This window comes from Nelumbo nucifera, chromosome 1 (genome assembly GCF_055504915.1).
Source record: "Nelumbo nucifera cultivar China Antique chromosome 1, China Antique-T2T, whole genome shotgun sequence".
NCBI lineage: Eukaryota > Viridiplantae > Streptophyta > Magnoliopsida > Proteales > Nelumbonaceae > Nelumbo > Nelumbo nucifera.
In genome coordinates, this window is record NC_142649.1 from 147,100,608 (window position 1) to 147,124,408 (window position 23,801).

Here is a 23,801-nt window from a genome sequence, read left to right on the forward strand (position 1 = left end):
GAGAATGGTCATTACCTCAAATGGGGGAATGAAATCCCATTCATTTCGATTCCGCCCAACCAAACAGTTAGAGTCGGAATAGCCCATTCCGATTCCGATTCCAGACCTCTATTCATGCAAATCAAATGGGGCCCTAAGATTTGACAGATCAAGAACAAAGGATCCGTTTGGTTCATAGTCGGAATAGGAATTGGAATGGTCCATTCCCATAGTCTGTTTGGTTCAAACAAAAATGAGAATTAAAATCAACAAGAATGAGATTTCATTCCCAAAGGAGGGGCAATGGAGGAATGTCATTCCAGCAGGAATGAGAATGGGATTCCGGTTCCGCCCAACCAAGCAGTTGGAATCGAAATAGCCCATTCGATTCCAGACCCCTATTCCAGCAAACCAAACGGACCCAAAGTCCTCGCCCACTCAACTGACCCTGTATGATTGCTGTTGCGCCTGAGTTATCCGCTTCCAATTTGTGGTACATATCAAGGTGTGTGGCAGTAGAGAATCGTCAACTGGTTAAAGTGTCAACCTATGGTCATCATGGGCTGATAATGGGTGATTCTTCTGTAGGCCCTGATCAAATTTTTCTTCGGATGATCATTAAACAGCCATAAATTGCTGCAAAAGCAACTTCAGCCAAATTTTGAGGCCGTTTCCTTTTGACATGTACGCGGAACAGAAACAATCCTGTTACGGATCCATGAGCATATATGCAGTATGGACGTGTACATGTCCAGAAACGACCAGATCTGGTGAATCGATTCACCTTTCAAATACAATAGTAACCAGCACTTGCATTACTATTACAACTGACGACAAAGTTGAATAAATATAGATGTCCAGTGAGAACATGGATTGTATGATAACAATCGGCCTTTTCAATCAGTGACAAATAAAGTTGAAAGTGGAAACCAAGAATTCACTATCAGTTCTTTTGATGCACAGCGATTCTATGGATATCCATCTCCTTCAACATGACAGAGCGCCCACATGAGTCACATAGTGCTGTTCTAGATCCACAGACACTCTCATGCTCGGAAAGTCCTCTCAATCTATCTCGGATATCTGTTGCAGAGGTCCCGGCTTGAACCATGTCCCCGCAGAACTGGCATGTAATTAAGCGTAGAGGACAGACAGTGGACTGGTGATGAACCTGGTCAAAAACATGAAACAGATTTAGATTAATTGAAAATACATATTCAATCTACCAAGTAACTGACTGCCTCCAATTTCCAGAGGCTTCGTTTCTCTCTCTGTAGAGAGAGCCTCCCTCTCGAGACTTCCTCGAGGTTTTACTTTCTCAGCCTTGCTTCGTCTCCTCTTCCGCCTTCGATCCTCTGGGGTGGCTCCCCAAGGGAGCCCCCCATCTCCCTTTTCTCACTGGGTTCTCTTATTCTCTTCTTCCCTTTCTCTAGTCTTAGTTTTCCCTCTTTTTCTCACTCCTCTGTGTGTTTGTTTTCCATCCTCTGTTTTTTTCTTTTTTTTCATCCTCTGTCGTTCTTCTTCCTCCTTTCATCATCTGTCGTTTTTCTTCCCTTCTTCCATCCTCTGTTATTTTTTCCCTTTACTTGTTTTTCTTTTTTGTTCCTTTGTTATTTTTTGTTTTTTCTTTGCTGTTGTTGCGCAGGGAAGGGGATGCACTATTCAATCTTTTCTTGTCGGGCGTTGGCCACATTTGCTTCTTTGGTTGCCATCCTTGGCTGTTTCTTAAAGCCCAAATCCTTTGTCGATTTGGTACGAAGGTCGTTTTCGCCACCGGTTGCAGTTTTTTGGTGGCGGTTGCAGTCTCTAGGTGGCAGTTGCAGTTGCAATTTCTTGGTGGCTTTTTTGGTGGCAGTTGCATTATTGGAAATGGTTCAAGTTTTTGGGACTCTACCGCCTTTTGCGGCTTTCCTGGTTGCACTATTACTGCCTCCTCGCCATTTTCTTGAGCGTCCCTCCTGTTTCTTTCTCTCACTTTGGATGGATTGCTGTTTCTTCTGTTGGTGATTTTACTCACCTTTTGTCTTTTGCAGAAGTTAATTTCTTCTCCTTTATCCACTATTCATGTATATTTTGTTCTTTCTAAGAATTTGTCTTGGGTTTTCTTGCTTGGTACTATTACCAATTCTTTGTATTCAAGTTTCTGGATCGAATGAAATATACTTGCCTTTGCCTTCAAAAATAAAAAAGAAAAAAGAAAAAAACAAGGAGGCAACCATGTTTCATGCTCTTAGATGCTGCCACTGAATATGTATTTCGTGGTGGAATTGATATGCTTACCATTTCTTCCTTCTCAAGGATTACCCCGCAAGGGCAATGAAGTGGCTCATGGAACACTTTCATGTGCTTCTCCATCTCTGCTTTCTGGAAGGTTCGCCCACATCTCTCACAATGCATATGGTTTTCAGCTTCCTCCTTTCTGAGTACAATCCCACATCCAGCATGCTGACAGATGACATTGTGCCTAAAGCAATATGCTTCATGCAGTGCAATGCTCCTACTAGGGATGTAATGTTTACAATTCCGACATGCCAAGGAGTCTGAATCCAGTTTTGACGAGGAAGCTGCAGCCTGTTCGCCTACCTTAAGACTATTATTATCTTCAATACCTACAACAATTTGATATTTTGTTGTTCCCTTGAAGCCAAAGACACCAATACTATAGGTACCTGCACCAAGGTTCTCATCCTTGGAACCAAGGAACAAAACCTTTGAACCCACATCATGGGAAGACCATTCATGCTGGTGTTGGTTTGGGAATATGACAGGATGCTTAGAGACATAGAGATCAGTGTCCCCACTACTTGTTTCTGCTTCTATCCTAACCTCAATATTGGCAAAGCCAGAGGCTATTTTTTCACTAACGTCAGTATCTACCGTGAACTTGTAATAGTTATATTTCCCTTCCTTGACAATTCCAGATTCAGCCTTTCCTAGTGTGAGTGGGACCAAGACATGCTGATCTGCCCTCCCTGAAGCCAAATCAGGTCCCACTATGTCAACCTCAATATCTGTTTCAAGTACAGATACACTAGAAGATGGTTTTAGCTCTAGAACTCGCAATTTATAGCTTAGCTCACCATGGTTGACTGTGACCACATCACCTTGCGAGAGAGTAGCATGCTGCCGAAGGCTTGTTTCAAGGACTGCCTTGTGGTTAGGCATGTCCAAGAATCCCATGCCATCTGGTTGTAGTTTGGCATAGGTTCCTTTTGGTAGCCTAACATAACGAACCTCAATCAAGGGAGTGCTTGGAGGCTCAGAGGAAAATAAATTGTTCCATACATGAGGAGGAAGTTCAACAAATCCTTCATTTGTAGTGAATTCCAGAACACCTGAGTGGGTAGTACCATGATTTTGCTGTTCAGTGGATTCTGTAGTTGGAGAACCATCTTGTTGAACTTTTGAAAGTTGAAAGTACATGGGTCCTTTATCAAGGGCGCCTTGATCAGACAATTCAGTGAAGCAGGAAGGTGGCAATTTAATTTTATCTCCATAACCCTGATAAGGCACAGCTTCTAAAATACGAAAAAGTATGACTCCTTTTCCAGCAAGCATACTTTCTTCCATTTGTTGATTAGCCTGAGGTAAAAATGAAAAAATTTTTAATTACTTGTATTCATGAAATTATCCATAAAAATACTACGGATTGGAGGGGAAATATAAAAAAAAGTCCGTGTAAATTATGATGGTAATTTCCATCTACCTTCCTTCTAACCATACAAATTTATGCAATATGTGCTATTTTCCTTTTTTACGTGCATGCGCGTGCTGGGGGGGGGGAGTTCAATTATGAACTATTTAAATTTATTCTCAAGCATTCAATGTCACAAGGCATGATATGCTTATTGGTCAATCAACAATTATTGGTGATAAAATTAGTTTGTATATGTATCTAAACATGTTTGCAATTTAATAACCATCATATATAGGGGATCTTAGGGAATGACAACAATTTTTCAAAATGGAGTCTCTTGGCCTATTATATTATGTTTCAAAGAATGTCCTTTAACAAACAGCAGTTTGGATATTATAGGTGATTGTTCAAGGTTCAACAGTTCTTCAATTTCAAAACACCCGAATAAGTGCCTCAGTTAATTTCCAGTGTGATAATTGGATTTCTCTTGTTCTAGGTTCTGTTTCCTCAAATATTCTGTTTTTTTTGGGGGAGGGGGGAAGGCAACATATACTGGTACATCATATATGATTTCACATAATTTTGAAAGTATGCTAGTTACAAAATAATGATTCAGCTGTTATGTCGGAAGTACTAGCCCAAGAGAGGATCTTTGCAGTTCAATTGTGACTGATTATTGAGGTCCTTAATACAAATTAACCCTAATATTCTTAATACATCATGTTTCTTGTTGAAGCCAATGACAAATATTGAGGTCCTTATGCTACCACAAAAGATTAATGGCTGCATTGCATTGCAGCATCCTACCATTTAGAGATTGAAATTTCTATTTTAAACGGTTGCCTTGTTTTCTTCTTATTTGCTATTTCTTTAATTATTTATTTTTGTAGTGATAATGGGCATTACCATATACTATTTAATAACAATTTGACCCATTAAAAATTACATGATTAATGACAGGTATACAGGATGGAACTTTTGTATTGGAGGATTAAGACTGTATTTGGCATAAGGAGAAACGACTGATTTTGGAGCATTTAATAAAATAAAAGCTCTTATCCTTATAGACAGAGAAAAAACTATTTTGTCGGGTAAGAGATAAGAATGAAAGAAGCTTCTTTTACTTATTGCTCTATATCTTCTTCAGACCATGAGTTTTGAAGAGTTTTACAAGCATACATGTTCAATTAAAAGCATTAATGAAATTCAGTAGTACCCATTATACCTTCCAGACCATGGTTTAAAACAAGTATCAGCTCATTAAACTAGACTACCCTTTCCAATTTTAAAATGATTAGGTAGAACTTTTAAGAACCTGATTCTACTCAAAATTTATTACCCATCATATCCATCTTTATCCACAAGGCACAAAGCCTCCTTATCCATAAGGAGAGATGTGTTGTGGATACTGGATATGCAATAGCCAATGCAAAATGCAGCCTAAATCATTTATAAATGGTGGTGAAATTTATCAACAAGAACATTTTAAATACATTCAGAGGTTGAATGTATAAATAAGGATAGCAACCTGGAAACAAAATAAACAAGACCAATACAAGCCATGGATCTTGAAAAGACACTTTTGTTTCCTGAATATTGTAGAAGTTCACTCCATTCTTTGGAGCTTCAAGGAAGAGTGGAATCATAAATTCTTTGACGGGAAATCCTGTGCAGAGTCCACATTCATAGGAAAGATAGTAGGTGTTTTAGGTTTTATTTCTTAAGGATTTTCAAGGTTTCAACCATGAGCAAGTGGTTTTTCACTCTTATCATAATGTTCTTTTATTAACCATATAAAGCCTAAGCAAAAAGGCCTTTGCCCTCTTTCTACCATCCAGCAGAGTTTCTTCAGGATTCGATGAAAACCTAGAAGGGGAGATTTTCATTCACCTTCCTAGTTGATGGATATTTCGGATAATCTTATGTAAGATGTGGAGTTTTCCTGCCATATTGCCATTTGGCACTGGTGAATGAAAAGATGAGGCATCCTTCGAAATTTATAGTACAATACTTCATAGGGGCTTTGGTTCTAAAAGAAAATCAGTTTTTAAATCACTAAGCAGAAAGCTTGTACTTAATTCTAATGTGTATCGTCAACTTAACAAGCAAAAAATAATAAAATAAAAGAGAAAGGAAAAGAAACAAAGATTTTCTTAGGAGAGCCAAGCCAGATTTGCTCCCTCTCATGCTCCACTGTTTTCCTTTTTGGAGAGAAAACAAAACAGGTCAAAGATAAAATTTGCCTTACTACTTTGCTTTGGCTTTCCTTTTTCTTTTGGTTTTCCTTTCTTTCCTCCATATATTTTAATAGGACACTGAACACAACTTCTATTTTTGGTGAGTGAATGAGGGTGGAATACACTATTTTTGGTATCATGTGTAATAGGAGTGTGGAACACACTAGTCTTTTTTTTTTTGCATTGTGAGTTTGTGTACTAGATTTGGGGAAGAATGTTGGATTTGATTGGGGTGGAGATGTGCTTCCCAGCTGATGTGACTTCATAGGTGCTTGGTTCTTAAGGGGGGTTAAGCAAGGTTAAAAGAGTAGCTTGGAGCATCATCCCTACAGCAGTCTTCTGGGCACTGTGTTGTGAAAGAAATAGCAGAATTTTTTAGGGGAGGCAGGGTTCAAAAGAAGAGGTTCTCAAAAAAGTTTTGGGCATGGTGTTTTCTTGGTTGGCAAATCACTCTCTGTTCAAGAATAGACACACAAATTCTTTTTTTATCAGAATTTTCGTTTTGTAAGGAATCTGTAAGATTTTTTGTTGTTATTGGGCTTATTGTAATTGGGTCAGTTCGGTTTTTCCTTGTACAGAATCTCATTGTATAGGGGTTATCCTTGTAACTTTTTTTGGCATATAATGAGATACTTTACCTTACAGTTTCAAAAAAAAAAATGGCGACTGAATACCCCTAAAAGAAAGCATCAATAAACAAACTAGTCTTAGAGAATCATTTATGGGCTTCCAACAAATATAGATTGCATCCAATTGAGTGAACAAAGGTTATATATGGGTTTATTTGTTTCTTTGCTTCCATTTATTCTCCTTTTCTTTTAACAGGTAGCAGCATTTTTATAGAACTTTACAAAATCAATGCAGTTCGTTGATTTTTCTTTATGGACCCAGCCAATAAGTTGGAGAACTATTATTTCTGGTACAAGTTCGAAATTAAAATCAATCAAGTGGAAAAAATATCTGCCCAAGGAGGCATCGACAATCGACAATATCAATTAAGTTGATTTCAAACGCATGGAACATGATATATGGTTTACACAGATTAAATTGGGAACCTGCAGTAACAGCTCAGCTGACTAGATAACAAAAACAATTCCACTCAGGTAGAGACAAACAAGCTCCAAAAGTAATCTTCACTTAGTTGATGCAAAATGGAAGGTTGTAGTTAAAATTCCAATATCATATTGGTAGATACTATATTCGATTCCACTATCAATAGAGTTCATAATCAGAGTTTCCCCTAAATAAATCCAAATGTACCTATTTCACAATAAAACACGACCTATGCTCTCAGCGAGGGAGGAAGAATATCATCCATAGATGGAATCAATAGATGAAGATAAACAAAAGATCGTAAACACGCATAAACCGACCAATCAAACCAAACTAAAAGCAATAATGAGGGAGGTCTTACCTTGAGTTGTGCTTCTGCAGCATCAAGCCTACGAATTCTTTGAGCGGCTTCGATGGCTTCTCGTTGGCGAATGGCTTCTTGCTTGGCTTTCCTCTCTTTTTGGAGTCTTAGCCTCGCCCTCTCTTTCCCCTCCTTCTGTTCTCTCTCAAGCTTCTCTCTTGCGCCTCTTAACTCGAAATCCATTCTATTTCTCTCTCGGGAGTCTTTGGAGTAAATGATCGAACTTTCTTCCTATTCGAAGGAGAGGGTTTGATCAAATGAGTTCAGATTTTCAATTCCAGTAGAAACCAATGAAGAGAAACCGAAAAATATCTAATTTTTTACGAGTTGATGAGCTTTTCGAGCTCTAATGTGTAATGTGGGACGGAAGACCATTTAGGCGGTGTTTGGCATGACTCGGAATCTCCTGCCCATAAAAAACTCTACTCACATGTATTGGGATTTCGAATCATGTCTTTGCATAATATTACGTAGGAGGATGAGATGTTTTTTGTGTAATTGCAATGTTATGTAGGTAAACATTGACAGAGTTCTTGTAAACAGGAGATCAGGGCTTGCTTGGCATTGATGCGTTGCCCCAAAAAATTGGTTATATCGGCTTTTCTCTTTTCCTTTAGGCTGTGTTTGGAATCAGTGTAAAACATCATTTGTGTACTTTTACATTGATGACATTTTACACTGAACTGTAAAATTGATCATTGCTTTTTGAAAAACGCAATGGGTGAAGAGTGTAAGGTTTTGCATCGATAAAATCGATTTAGTATTTACATCGATAATTGGTATAAAATTTAACGTTTAATAAATTTTACATCGATTATTGATGTAAAACTCTACTCCATCCAAACATATGCAAAATTGAACTGAAGTGGAGTTTTACGTTGATCATGATTACACTCTCCTTTCAAACGTGGACAAAATCGAACCGATATAAACTTTTACACTATTCTTGATTTACACCGATTCAAAATGCAGCCTTAAGAATCCTAGAAGCGGCTCATAGAGCTGGTCTAAAAACTCCCTGTTTACACCAGCGTCAGATCAGGTCCTGATCTGAAACTCTCTTTTTCTTCATTTAGTGCAGTGTCGAACTTCGGTTCTTCACTTCTGTTGATATGAAAACGTAGTGATAACGGAGAAGAGAAGGAACATGTAAGAAAAATGATGAAGAAGAAGCAGCAAGAACAGCGGGATCAGACCCAGGTGGCAACATCGATGCCAAGCAAAAAATAAGCACCTGAGAAAACAATGCTTTAAACCTTACACACAACACTGTTTTTTGAGAAAACAGTTCTTAAGTAATGGCATAGATGCCAAATACTTGGATAAAAATAAGGAAAACTATTGATCAATATCCTGTATCAAGGATTGAGATGGACGATACACCCCATTATTATTAGGCACGGAATTTGCTAAATGTATCATACTGATCGTGCAATCCGTATCACATTGTATTGGCCTATACATATCGGTTCGATATACAAGATACGCTCACTCCCCTAAGCCATTATGCTAATCCATTATTTGTATTTATAAGTAAAATAAAATAACTTCTATTAATTTATTGTTTAAATGTAATTCAAGTAATATATTAAAGTTAATTTCAACTAAAAAATAAAAAAAGTAATATTAAAAATCAGTATTTTATAAAATAATAGAATAAATAATATATCAAATTCACATTCATATAAAAAAGATTTTTAACTTTAAAAATTTATAGAAATAAAAATATTAATATTGGAATTGTAATTTTAGTAATTAAAAATTATGACTTTGCATGTGATATGTATCTTAAAAATTTTAATAGATTTGATATAAATAATATTCAAAATTAGTATTTTATAAAGTAATGGAATAAATAATATATCGAATCCAAATTTATATCAAAATATTATTTGAGTCTCAAGAAAGTTATACAAATAAAATATTAATAATAGAATAATTATTTTAGTAACTAAAATTTATAAATTTACACATGATATGCATTTAAAATTTTTATATATTTTTAAAATCATTAATTAATGTTTTATTTTACATTAAATACCAAGGTATTTATTATTTATAAAAACAAAAAAAAATGTTTACAAAATATTCAAGAATATAGTATTAAATTGAATCTATCAAATCTACTAATCTACATTATACCAATTTTTTTTTTTTATTTTAGAAAATTAATTATACATTTTATAAAATACTAATTGATATTTTAATTTACATAGAGAATTTAATATTCGGTTGACCTCTTTGTTAAAGTAAAATAGTAAAACCAGTAAAACTGAAAACAATTGATATAGTTATTAAAATATAATAGGAAAATATGCTTTGCATTTTAGACTCTTGATTGGTACATTATCAATAAAATTTTATGATATCTATGCATCCTATTATACTAATTGTAATATATTTTTTCATAACTATATATATTAAAACTGGACGTGCTGTGAGAATGTCTCTCCTAGTAGGAAATCCCCAATTCTATTTTTTTTATTTTTTTTTTATTTTTTTATTTTATTTTTTAATCCACGTAATTATCTCACAACCAATTTTATAGGAAGCCTAGGAACGTTTGGACTTCCAAAGCCCCTCCCGCTCATGTCTGCCATTAAATCATATCTTATAGGAAGCCTAGGAACTTTGGACTTCCAAGCTTTTCTACAAAAATCCTTGGACTCCCAAGCATGTTTTCTCTTTTCTTTTTTCAGTATGACTTTAGTCAAGTCTCAAATTTGAATTCACTCGAGCAGATGTGATTTATCTTGGAAGAAGCATCTCAACATTATTTTGCATTCTCCAATTTGCTTGCTCATACCAGGTATTAGGTGTTTTTTTTTTTTTTTTTGCGAAAAACATATTTGATTAGGTGATTATTTTTGTTTGCATTATTGGGTGCATTATTAAGTGTTTTTCTGATGCAGAGTATTAAAAATAAAATCGACTCATTAAAAAGTAGAGAAAATAGCAAAAAAATGAAAAAAAAAATAACTGGGTCATCACAGAACCCATTTCAATGGTCGGGCGAAGAAGACAACGAAAATGGGTTTTTCATGATCCGTTTTTTATAGAATACCGGGTACGTCTGAACCCAAACCGTGTTACAGACGGTTCACACCAACCATACATTACACGGTTAATTACAATAATTAATGTTGATTAACATTAACAATAATTAGCGTCAACAAATTTAATGTTGATTAACATTAACAATGATTAATTACTGTTAATTACTTTTAATGAATCAATTATTGTTAATACAACATAATTGATTATTGTTAATTAACAGTATTTAATTAAATTTAACTGTAATTTTTCACAATTTTTAATAAATTACATTATTTTAAAAAAATACAGTATTTATTAATCATCAGTATTAATTACAGTATTTAATTAAATTAACTGTAATTAACAGTAATTATCAGAAAATTAACAGTATTTCTAATTAAAAGTAGTTATTTTTAAAAATTACATTTAATGACATTTAAATAATTACAGTATTTTAATAAATACAGTATTTATAAATAATGCATTTACTAATTAACAGTAATTTAATAAAAATGTATTTATTAAATAACAGTATTTTCAAAAAATAACCAAAAACAAAGTAACAAAAATAAACTGCAGTTAACAGTACTGTATTTACTAAATAACAGTATTTTCAAAAAAAATAAAATTAACAGTAATTATTGTTTATATTTAACAGTATTTTCATAATTTTTAATAATTAACATTATTCTAAAAAATACTGTATCTATTAATTAACAGTATTGAATATACTATTTAATTATAATAATCAGTGATTATTACAAAATTAACCGTAATTATTTTGTATAATTAACAATAATTATTTATATAATTAACAAAAATCAACATATGGTAATTAATAATTAACAGTAATTCTAATAAAAAGTAATTATTTTCAAAAAATTACATTTATTTACACATAAATAATTACAGTATTTTTAATAATTACAGTATTAATAAATACATTATTATTTAAAAAATAATATATTTTTAATTAAAAGTAATTCACTAATTATTGTAATTAACAGTAATTATAAGTTAAGCTATAAATTGTAATTAACAGTAATTATAAGTTAAGCTATAAATTATAATTAACAGTAATTACCAGAAAATTACATTTAATTAATTAACACTAATTATTAATTAACAGTAGTATAATTCACAGTATTAAACAGTAATTATAATCTAAGCTATAAATAGCATAAAATTACACATAATTATCAAATAATTGATTTACAGCTTAAAAATAAACAGTATTATATTACTGTATTTATTTAAAATATATTAATTACTGTATTATAATACTGTTAATGCTATTAATAGTATTTTTAATTAACATAATAATTTAAGATTGTATTAATTAACAGTAATATAATTCACAGTATTTATCTTTAAGCTGTAATTCAGTTATTTTTAATAGTATTTGTCAGATAATTGAATTACACATAATTATCAGATAATTATAATACTGTTAATAAAATACTGTAATTAAAATACAATACTGTTAATTAATAAATATAGTATTTTTTAAAAACAATGTAATTAATATAGTATTAACAGTTATTACTGTATTATAATACTGTTAATACTATTAATAGTGTTTTTAATTAACATAATAATTTAAGATTGTATTAATTAACAGTAATATAATTCACAGTATTTATCTTTAAGCTGTAATTCAATTATTTTTAATAGTATTTATCAGATAATTATAATTATCAGATAATTGAATTACACATAATTATCAGATAATTATAATACTGTAATTAAAATAAAATACTGTTAGTTAATAAATATAGTATTTTTTTAAAACAATGTAATTAATATTGTTAAATAAATAAAACACAGTAATTAACTATATATATATATATATATATATTAAAATTGAACGTGACATGTCAGCATGTCTCTCCTTTCTCCCCCACCCCTTTCCTAATTTCTCAAATTTTTGAATTTTCTTTTTTTTTTAAAAAAAATCCACGTAATATGCAGCTCTCGCCAATTAAAAGTAAATCCACCAAGAAACACTTCATTCAAGTCGGTTCTGGCCTTTGAAAGCTTAAAGAAACAGTCGCAATAAACAGGTACAATTAAAATTCTTTCAAGTTGGTTCAATCATTTCCTATTGTAAATGTCCAAAACCAACTCACTAAAATGTAAAAAAACTGTAAAAAGTGAATAAATGGTAAAAAAAATAAGTGGGTCATCGTAGGACCCGTTTGAGCATGCGGGTGAAGAAGATGATCTAATCGGGTCGTCTTCCACCCATTTTAGTAAATCCATGAAACTATAAGAGGTATTTTAGTAAATGACCCTTTCTATTATTTAGGTTTTTCTTAATAAATCGCATGCATCGCGTGGGTCCCCACTAGTACTATTAAAATATATTTTCTATGTATTTATACATTATTTATGGTTATTTGACCTTAAATATAATATTATTAATGTATTATGAAAATTTTTACGTGTTTCCCTAGCGTATCCAAGCGTTTCCATATTTTTCGTCCATATCTATGTGTTTCCAAAGTGTATCTGTATTCGTATCTAAGTTGCTCGATATTGATACTTTAATCCTTGCCCTGTACTTTAGGGGTTGTCTCAAGTCAGTCTCCGAACTTCAAAACATGTCTTTGTAGTACTTGAACTTTCAAAATGTGCCTAATAGGTCCTTGTTGTTAACAGTCCATCAATTAATTTTGGAAATGTCAAAACTACCCTTCGATAGAAAACACTATTCATTGTCTTCTACCTTGAGATTAAAGACAAAAATGTTAAAGATTGTTACCCATCTAACAAGTTCTATGGATTCTTTGTTTTCAGTTCTTAAAATAAAATGGCTAGAGGTAGTAGGACATCTTTCCCTGAGAATAACTTAAGAAACTAATTAATACCCATCTTAGTGTTTTGAAGGATTTGCACACTTTGAAATTCTATGGCTTCTTTTTCATCTTTGTGGTTTTGGTCGTGTGGGTTATGAAATTGGGTTTAGTTTTGGGGATTGCTAATTGAATTCGCTCTTCTTCCCAATTCTCGTTAGTAATTTTTTCTTGGTTAGATTTGTTTGCAAAAGGAGTGATTAGAATTTCTAAGAAACTGGTAAAAGAAAGAAGAATCTATAAAAAGTATTTTCTTTTCCTTTTGCTTCTCTCAGCTACATTTTTCTCCATACCAGTTACCAAATTCATTTCGTGCTCTTAATTTGGTGTTCCAGAATCGGGTTTTTACTCATGGTAATCTAAGTTCTATTTTTAGATTTTGCTAGTGATTCCTGCAACTGGGATTGCTCTATATTTGAGGGAGATAAAGAAGAAACCCTATCTTAGGGAAATCTTCTTGATTCTTAGTACAAGATAATGAACAATATCTTCTTTTGAAGGTAGCTTTGACATTTTGAAAAGTTTTAAGTGACACATAGGGGTGAGCATTTAGTTTATTTGGTTAAAAACCAAACCGAATAAACTGAAATTTTAAAAACCAAATTAAAAAATAAAAACCAAAATTTTTTATTCGGTTTTCGATTTAAACCAAATTTTAAATATATTGTATATTAAATGTTACATATTATATATTGTATATTACATATAATAATAAAAAGTTTTGTTAATTCGGTTAACCAAAATTTTAATTCTAAAAACTGAAACTGAAAACCGAATTAGCCAAAAATTGAAATAACCAAACCGATTTAACCAATAACTGAAAAACCAAAACCAAAATTTTTTGTTCGGTTTGAACCAAATAGTGCTCACCCCTAGTGACACATGTCATTATGTGATATAGATAACTGACAAACTATTAATGGTAGGGACCCATTAGACACATTTTGAAAGTTCAGGTACTGTAGAGACACATTTTAAAGTTTGGGGATTGACTTGAGACAACCTCTAAAATACATGGTACTAATCAAGAATTTTCCCTTTTCTTTATCAACCAACAATATTAAACTCACCTTATCCTAACCAAGGTTTAAAATTTCGATACGATACTGGGTGTATGGTATCATATCTTTGAAAAACAGATACGGGATACACATGGAAATTGGGCGTCTCGTCTTTTTTCATGTGTACCGGACCATATCGGGGGTGTATTGGGGGCGTATTGGTAGTGTATCGAAGAAAAATATACAGCCAAAAAATGAAAAAATAAAGGGAGAAAGCAAGCTTCTTTTCCCTAAAATAATCATTCTTTCACCCACAAATGACTCTAAAACTCCAAACCTCATTCCAAGAGTGCTAAATTTGCAAAAAAACAAGTCTGAATCGTTAATTTTTTTGAAAATTTTTCAAATTTTGAAAAATATGGAAAAATAGGTAAGTTTTTTTATATTTTTTATAATATGTTGTGATTTTTTTTTCTTGAATGTTTAAATTTATGTTGATCTATATTTTCTTACATTCAAAATCACAATTTTTTTGGGTTACCAGTAGATTTAGGGAAATTTCATGAAGATATTTAGGGAAAATATAAATTAACAAACAATTTGAAAATGTAATTTTTTTCTCTACCTATAAAGACTAAATATGTTTTAGATCAATGGATTTGTCTATCATATCCATAGAGCAATTGAAATTTCTTCCTTAATATTTTTTTTGATTTTTATATTTTTACAATTAAAAAATAAATAATAATTAATTATATTTTATCATTTGATCATAACAATTGAGTATATTATAATTCTATGGATGATCTATCATATCCATAGACCAATTGAAATTTCTTCTTTAATAATCTATATATTTATATTAAAACTAGTCCTACCATGTCAGCATAGCTCTCCTTGTAGGAAACCCCCTTCCTAATTTTCTGTTTTTTTGAAATTTTTATTTATTTTTAACTCTACATAATTACCCATTAAACCAATAAGTAAATCACATATATCTAACCATGTCTAACAACCATAAAGCTTTTCTAATGTTTAGCCAAGTGGCACCACTTTCCCCCACTTCCTCCTAAATTGTCTCTAATTCATATTTATCTCCTAAATTATCTCTAACTCCTATTTATCTCTTAAATTATCTCAATTTTAGTAGAGAGATTATCTCCTAAACTATCTCTAATTCATATTTATCCTCTTCCCCACTTTTTATCTATTATCTAAAGAAAGTTTCAATTAAAAAAATTCAGAACTATTTAAATGTTATAATGAAGTTATATACTAAATTTAAAATATTTATTCAAAACACAAAAAATTAATATATTTAATAATATTCATATTATTAATAATTCAATATTTTTACAAAATTCGTCATGAAATTATGTAGAAACTATAAATTATAATTTTGCGAATTATTCAATAATAAAAATTTAACATTAAAAAGTAAAACATTACTTAAATATTTCAATAACTAAAAATATTAAATAAAAACATAAAAAATAGATAAATAATATAACAGAATATTTAATATTATGTAATAACATTAAAATAAATAAAGTTCAAATAATGAAAATTTTTAAATATTTAACAAATTATTTAAATATTTGAATAACAAAATATTTAACATGACAAAATTTTAAATAGTTAAAATAATGAAATTATGTAATAAATTTAAAAGAAATCTTAAAAGTAAAAAAATAATTAAAATAGAATTCATAATATTCATATTAATAATAATTTAATATTTAACAAAATTAATAACAAATTATGTAATAATAGTATAACTATAATTTTATATATTATTAAATTCAATAAATAATTAATATTTTAATAATTTAAATAACAATATTATTTCAATAACTAAATAATATTGTAAATAACTAATTTCACTTATATCAATTAATAATTATAGAAAATAACTATCAAAAACTTATATTTATTAGTAATAATTTTACAATAATAGTGTATATTCATTAAATTTTTAGATATATTATAATTAATATTTATTTTATTTTTAGTAATTATTTATTGTTTTTTATAAATATGCTTTCAATAATTATTTATAAATCTATTTTTATTTTTTATTTAATAGAAAATTATCAATAATTATTGGATATTAAACAACTATTATTTAACTTTTAGAAATTTTATGAAAATTTATTACATTTGATTGATTTTGGAAAACCATTGAAAAATTATGTAATTTTCATTGTAAATTATTGAAAATTATTAAAGATAAATGACTATGGGAAATGGAAAACTATAACTTGAACAAATAATTACACAAATTATTAAGATAAATTAGAATAATATTGGAAAAAGGAAATTATTGGTTAGTTTATATTAGAAATTATAAGATAAATTAGTATAATTCTGTAAGTAAACCATTTAAAAAGAAAATAAATCATTTAATAAAAATTTAAATAAATTTGAATAAATTTTCAAAATTACACAAGTACAATAAATTTTCCAAATTTTTCATAAAATTACATTTTTGAATATTAAAGACAATTTAGTGTACTTTTAGAAATTTACCATGTGGTTGATACTCAATATGTCCTTTTGGTAATTTCTATCATCAAATTGAATATTGGGTTGACGGGGATAGTGTTTTCAAAACTGGATCAGACCAAATGGCTAGACCGGAAAAATTAGGAACCAAACATCGTTTCACCTCAAAACCGCTTTTTGTCCAAAAATCGTTTATTTGGTTAGCGAACCGCTAACCTGGGCGGTCGAACCGTCAACCTGGACAACAGTTTTTGGCCTTTTCTTGTTTTTCTAAATTTTTTATTTTTTTTTTGTTAGAGAGGGTCATCCATTCGGACCGAACAATCGGGCCGTTTGACCCTAGAACAGTTGGTTCTCTATCTAGTCCAATTTTAAAAACCTTGAACAGGGAGTAGGTGCCGCACCTTGAGCTTGGCTTGGTGTGTGGCATGGCCTAGCCCAAGGCTTGGCCCATGGACCAGACCGTCCCACGACACGACACGAGCCCGTGCGGTCTGGGGCTATGGGCCGTGCCAAACCGACCCCCCAAATTATCCTAGAGGAGGGAGGCGTGGCCCGAGACGCCTTGTGGACCAACACAAAACAACTCGCACTTTGTGCGGGCCACATGCGGGTAGTGTCTTGCCAACCGAGTATGGCCTAATTTACATCTCTACTTGAACCCGCCCAATATTGGGGACGGGGCTGGGAAATTCGAGGATTCTCCATCCTTGATGAAGAGTGGGGTGCCTTGCCCCTGAACTCGTCCGACATTGAGGAGTGGTTACCTTGCCTTGAACCCGTGTGACATTAGGGACAGGGCGAGGATGGGGTAGAGTATCTTAACTATGGGGTAGGAAAAGGGATGGGGTGCCCTGCCCTGAACTCTCTTCGTTGTCATTCCTATATAATTGTTAGTTATTAGTGGAATTAATAAAAATGTTAGATTTTATAATTATTTTTATTTATTTAAAGTTAATCAAAATTTCATTTAAAAATAATAAAAGAATAAAAATTATTAAAATTACTACAAATTATTCATAAAATTAATTTATTAAAATAATTTGTTCATGTTAAATTAACAATAATTATTTTTTATAAATCAACATTAAATGAAAAATAAAATTATTATTAAATCTTTCAATTTTTCCCGTGCATCGCACAGGTTCCTGCTAGTTATTTTTTATTTTTATATTTTTATAATTAAAAAATAAATAAATAATTAATTATATTTTATCATTTTATCAAAATGGTTGAATATACTATAATTGTATGGATCATCTATCATATCCACAAAGCAATTGAAATTTCTTCTTTAATAACTATTTTTTGAATATATTATATAATGCTTATTTATTTTTTATGATTTTTGGAAATAAATAATAAATAATTATTAATTTTATTTTCACTTAGAAGTTGTGCCAATGCATGTTTTATGGTTGGATAGGAGAGTTGGGTTTTTTCATTCCATAAAACATTAAAACTTAAGAATTATAATTTATAAATTATAGTTAAGCATGAGATTTTTAATGAAATTATAATTAATTACAATATTGATGGAGGGTGATTTGACCCGACCTCGCAGCACAGGTACACGTGGGCGTGACCTTGCTCAAACAGTGACTCAGCATGACAGTGCAACAAATGCAACCACAACTCGGAGGGAAGGTCCCACCAAGTTCAGCTCGGCAATTGGGCGGATAAACTACTCGCCGGGAGCCGCCTTACCTACACCTCCTCCCCGGGGTTAAGGCACTTCGGAGTGCCCCGAGTTCGGGGAACCCTGACCTTTTTTGATGCCCGATCTCCTCCCGATGGACCTCGGGCCACCCCCAAACGGGAACACACTGACCCATCTCTAGATGCCCTAGTGTGAAATCACTTCGGGCCAGACAGCTCGGCATAGCTTGCCACATGCAGCTCGCCGCTTACGGGATAGCCCGACACAAGGTAACCCACAAAGGGGTAGTACGGCGTACCGCAGGAAGATCTCCTGTCCAACCACCGTACCCGAAAAATCTGGGACAACCGCCATGTCCCTTGCTAGAGAGGGTCGTGCCTGCTACCTTTAGAGGGTATCGTACACCTGATAGGCACAGACCTAGTAGTAACAACCCCGTGCGTGCCGCCTCAGCCCTGCTTGTAACGGCTGTGGCAGGCTGACAGTGGCAGTTGTACCTGCCCTGTCAGAGGCCAGTAGGCCCGGTGCAACGGAATTCTGTTATAAGGAGCCTATTCTCAAAAGACGGGTATCTTGAAATCTCTTGTGCTACCTCACTCTTAGCTTTTATCTTCTCTTTGCTTCTTACTCAGAATACTGACTTAATCGTCGGAGCGTTCCCGCCAGGTGAACCCCCCCGGGGATTCTTCTCCTTCCTCATCTCAGGTACCTCTCAGGAGCCACGCGAGTGCCAGATAGGAGTGACCGGATTGCGCACCATCATTTGACGCCGTCTGTGGGAAATGCTTCAAAAGGCCTTTTTCTAAACCTTCACAGTTCTTTCTTCCTTGTAAAAACTCAACACTCATGGATTCCTCAAACAACGTTAGATGAAGCATGGAGATGGATAACTCCAGGGAACAACCCCAGGTTCCCACGGTCTGCATAGGGTAGTTCTCCATTCCTCTCTCGGTGGACGGAGTCCCCAACCTGAACGTGCCGCGAGCAACGGCGCCTGTGGGCGTTCCCCTTCCTTCCTCTGTAGAAACGACCTTTGCTGAACCGACTGTCGTTCCTCTGGCGACTAGACAGAGCCAGCTCGATGACCTGATGCATTGCATGCGGGCCATGCAATTCCAAATGCAGTAGCTCTAGCAACACCAGCTCTATCAGCAGCAAGTGCTGCACCACGTCTCCCAGTACCACTACCAGCAGCAGTTCCCCCATCTGCCTCAACCTCAGCTTCAGCAGCCGCAGCTCCCGCCTCAGCACCTAGCCTCATAGCGAGCTAGGTCTCACCGCCAGGACGAATGCCCCTCTTGCCAAGGAGAAGCCCCCCAAAACCCTCCTAAAAGCCAGGCCTCCTCCCGCGACAGACAAGAGAGACCGGCTACCCCGGTCTCGCCGCGGGCGGTCAGGTCGGGAGGACCCTAGCTCGCCAGGTCTACATCACCTCGGCAGTCGAAGTTTGAAACCCCGCTCCTTGAGAATCGGTTTGAGATCCTAGCTGCAGACTCCAAGCAGGATCCCTCCGAGCCCACCAAGAAGTAGGGACGCCGCCGCCGAGCTCGCCGGTTTTCCACCCACAACTTGCCCGAGCTCGAAAGCAAAGAAGAGGTAAGCTCGGGTGAAGTCAAGGCTCCCCTCCTTTCAGTTCCATCCCCACCGTCTTCCGAACTCATAGCAGTCCCAATGCCTAAAGACTTCAAGCTCCCCCCTCTTGACAAGTATGATGGGTCGTTTGACCCAAATGATCACGTAGATGCCTTCCAGTCACAGATGCACCTGGCGAGAGCCAGTGAGTCGTGCATGTGCGTGGCCTTCTCCACCACTTTCAGAGGAGTAGCCCGTACATGGTACCGGAACTTGGCACCTAGGTCGATAAGAAGTTGGGTGCAGTTCGCGCAAGCCTTTGCGTCCCACTTCGTCACCAGCAAGCGGTGCCTGCGAACTGAAGAAAACCTCCTCAACATAGTGTAGAGAGAGAGAGAGTCCATCCGGGGCTATATCAAGCGGTTCAACGATGCATGCATGCAGATACCGCACCTGGACCCCACCATGCGCCTCGCAGCAGCCAAGAAAGGCGTGACGCATAAAGAGTTCAAAAGGCACATGGTCGTCAACCAACCGGCGACCATAACCGAGTTTCTTAAGCTTGCGGACAAGTTTATAGCCACGAAGGAAGAGATCAACCAGAAGGGCGAGGGCACACCCGAGAAGAGGAAAAGGGAAGGAGAGCCTTCCAGCCAAGGGGACAATCGAAAGAAAAAAGATGCAGATCGGGGGGCAAAGCTGGGTCAGTCGTTTCGAGCTCCTGTAGTAGACTGAACTGATTACACCCCACTGAACGCGAAGCAAGCCGAAATCCTGATGGTGATCAAGGACGCCCCGTATGTGAAGTGGCCACCCCGTTTGAGGGGAAATCCCAATGAGAGAAATAAAAATCTGTATTGTAATTTTCACAGAGATCACAATCATAGCACTGAAAATTGTAAAAACCTCCGCGATGAGATTGAGGAGCTCATCCGTCGCGGATATTTAAGGAACTTTGTACAAAATAATAATAGTAATAAAGCAGGTCGGCAAGGGGAGCATGGTAAGGAGGCGCCCGAGTCCAGCAGCAGGCCGGCCGAACAGTCGCAGAGGCAGCCTCCGGAAGAGAGACCGGTTCGGGGCACCATCCACATGATAGTGGGAGGTTCGACTGTCGTGGGTTGTACTTCAGCAGCAGCTCAGACATCAGTTCGTGAAGCCACCCGGGAAGAACAGAATCCTCCGAAGCGGCCGAGGACAGGAGAGCTGATCTTCTTCACAGAAGATGATGCGCGAGGGGTCCACTACCCCCACGATGACGCACTCGGCCGACATCCTCTTCAATCTGCGTTCGACCAGCTTTAGTTGCAGAGAAGTGACTTGAAGCCCACGGACACTCCTTTGGTGGGCTTTAGCGAAGAAGAAGTCCGGCCCCTTTGGAAAATAACAGTACCTGTGGAAGTCGGTACATGGTCTTGTGTAGTCAGATTCAACCACTACTTCCTGGTGGTCACGACCCCCTCCCCCTAGAATGCCATAATAGGCCGGCCGATCACCCATGTCCTACGGGCGGTGGTCTCCACCTATCATTTTTCTATGAAGTTCCCAACAGACTTCGGTGTGGGGGTAGCGCAGGGCAACCAGCTCGAGTCCCGCAAGTGCTATGTCACCACCTGAAGGGAAAGACCAAGGTGGCCGACGACCTTGAACTGGAGCAGCCTACGGAGCAAAGCGAAGAACAAGCCGTGCCCACGGAAGAAACAGTCGCAGTCCCGACCTCAGCAGCCGACCCAACTCGGACGCTTCAGATCGGTGCTTCCGTCCAAGAACCTCTATGATCCGAACTGGTAAGCTTCTTACTTCAAAATTTAGATATTTTTGCATGGTCCGTGGCAGAGATGCCCGGTATAGACCCCGACCTTATAACTCACAAGCTGAATACTGATCCTGTAGTTAGGCCCGTTAGACAGAAGAACGCAACTTAGCCCCGGAGCGGTGGAAGGCGGTCGATGAGGAGGTCGAGAAGCTCCTCGCAACTGACTTCATAAGAAAAGTCCACTACCCTAGCTGGGTGGCCAACCCCGTCCTGGTAAAGAAGGCCAACGGCAAGTGGCGCATGTGCGTCGACTACACTGACTTGAACCGGGCTTGCCCAAAAGACTGCTTCCCGCTCCCTAGAATTGACCGCTTGGTGGATGCAACCTCAGGGCACGAGTTGCTAAGTTTCTTAGACGCCTATTCGGGCTATAACCAAATCAAGATGGACCTGGTGGACGAAGAAAAGACTGCCTTCATCACGGAGTTTGGTCTATACTGTTACAAGGTTATGCCCTTCGGGTTTAAAAACACAGGGGCAACCTTCCAAAGACTTGTGAATGAGTTGTTTGCGCCATTAATAGGTAGAAAAGTAGAATGCTATGTAGACAACATGGTCGTCAAAACTCAATTTTCACATGAATTAATACAAGATTTGCTTTCTGTTTTTGAAATTTTGCATAAGTTTAATATGAGACTGAACCCAAACAAGTGTGTATTCGGTGTGACCTCGGGCAAGTTCCTAGAATACATTGTTAACCGGCGCGGCATTGAGGCCAACCCGGACAAAATTAAGGCCATTTAAGATATGAAACCACATTGGAAGTTGAAGGAGGTTCAGTGGTTGAATGGCTGCATAGCCGCCCTGAGCCGCTTCATGTCCAAATCGGCGGACCATTGTCTGCCGCGGCATTGAGGCCAACCCGGACAAAATTAAGGCCATCTAAGATATGAAACCACATTGGAAGTTGAAGGAGGTTCAGTGGTTGAATGGCTGCATAGCCGCCCTGAGCCGCTTCATGTCCAAATCGGCGGACCATTGTCTGCCGTTCTTTAAGGCAATCAAGAGCAAAATGTTCGAATGGACCCAAGACTGTCAGCTTGCGTTTGACGAGCTCAAGAAATACCTTACTAGTATGCCGATCTTAACCCGACCCGAGGAGGGCGATGTTTTAGAACTGTACCTCTCGGCAAGCGACGAAGTGGTCAGTTCGGTACTAATAAAGGAAGTAGATCGGGTTCAACGACCCATCTATTATGTTTGTAAAGTGTTGCAGGGAGTAGAGACGAGATACCCAGAGATAGAAAAGCTAGCATACGCACTAGTGATGTGTGACTCATTGTGACACTAGCAAGTGCACTAACCGCTCAAGTAATAGAGTAGTGAGTAGAGTATCGTTCCTACGAGGACTTATGTAGCAAATACTAGTAATAAATCAGTCTACTGCTATCTGATCAGTCGAAATGTAAAACTAATGAAAATCTGAAATTCTAACTACGGTTATTTCTAATTTTGGTGTGAGTGCATTTTATGCTCCATCTCACACTTTTTTTTTTGTTTTTTATTTTTCAGTTATTGAACCTCATGCATTAACAGTTCAGATGTGAACTAGCTCGAATGATCATCAATTAAGTGCATTCTACACATGAGGGTAGCTAGGGTCGGTCATGCTGAAAGTCATATTCAGCTCCCTTAACCTCATGCATTGTGCTAAGTTGGATCATTCACAAGAATAAATGCAAACACATACAGTGGTCTCCCTTTGTATTCCCTCTTTGAATTCACCTAATAAACAACAATGATCTTAAGGGGCTTTCCAGTTTATTTGGTTATGTCATTGCAAACATGTGTGTGTTGGGATGATTGAGGTGCATGGCTACAGCCTCACTCCTCCACACTTAAGATGAACATTGTCCTCAATATTTCTAGTGTTAGAGAGTAACAAAAAAAATACAGCAATGGAGGTAATTGCATGAAGAGCATTATCAATCAATGAGAGGGGTTAGAGGACTTCCCTGAAGTTTCTTCTGAATATTGCAATAGCTCTTGTGATGGGAATCCTCTAGCTGCTAAGAATTACATAAAACTAAAGAGAGAGATCAACAACTTATTTAATTAACATCATACATAAATACTAACTAAACTCAAC

The 23,801-nt window shown here is 35.6% G+C and overlaps 1 protein-coding gene across 1 annotated transcript; it reads right to left on the bottom strand.

Annotated features, from left to right (window-relative positions):
• Positions 1-764: 764 nt before the first annotated feature.
• On the bottom strand, positions 765-7,593 carry LOC104588031 (Ubiquitin fusion degradation UFD1 family protein). The gene is made up of 3 exons (XM_010245824.3): positions 7,268-7,593; positions 2,260-3,561; positions 765-1,150 (listed from the first exon to the last, which is right to left on the bottom strand). Exons 1-3 carry the CDS (start codon positions 7,448-7,450, stop codon positions 923-925), a joined length of 1,713 nt encoding a protein of 570 aa, XP_010244126.1. The 5' UTR covers positions 7,451-7,593; the 3' UTR covers positions 765-922.
• Between the last annotated feature and the right edge of the window lie 16,208 nt (positions 7,594-23,801).

Coding starts and splice junctions, on each gene's coding strand:
- LOC104588031 (XM_010245824.3), bottom strand. CDS start 7,450: ATGGATTTCGAGTTAAGAGGCGCAAGAGAGAAGCTTGAGAGAGAACAG. Junction 3,562..7,267: donor CTGCAGAAGCACAACTCAAG/GTAAGACCTCCC, acceptor TTTTTACCTCAG/GCTAATCAACAAATGGAAGA. Junction 1,151..2,259: donor TCCTTGAGAAGGAAGAAATG/GTAAGCATATCA, acceptor GTTTTTGACCAG/GTTCATCACCAGTCCACTGT.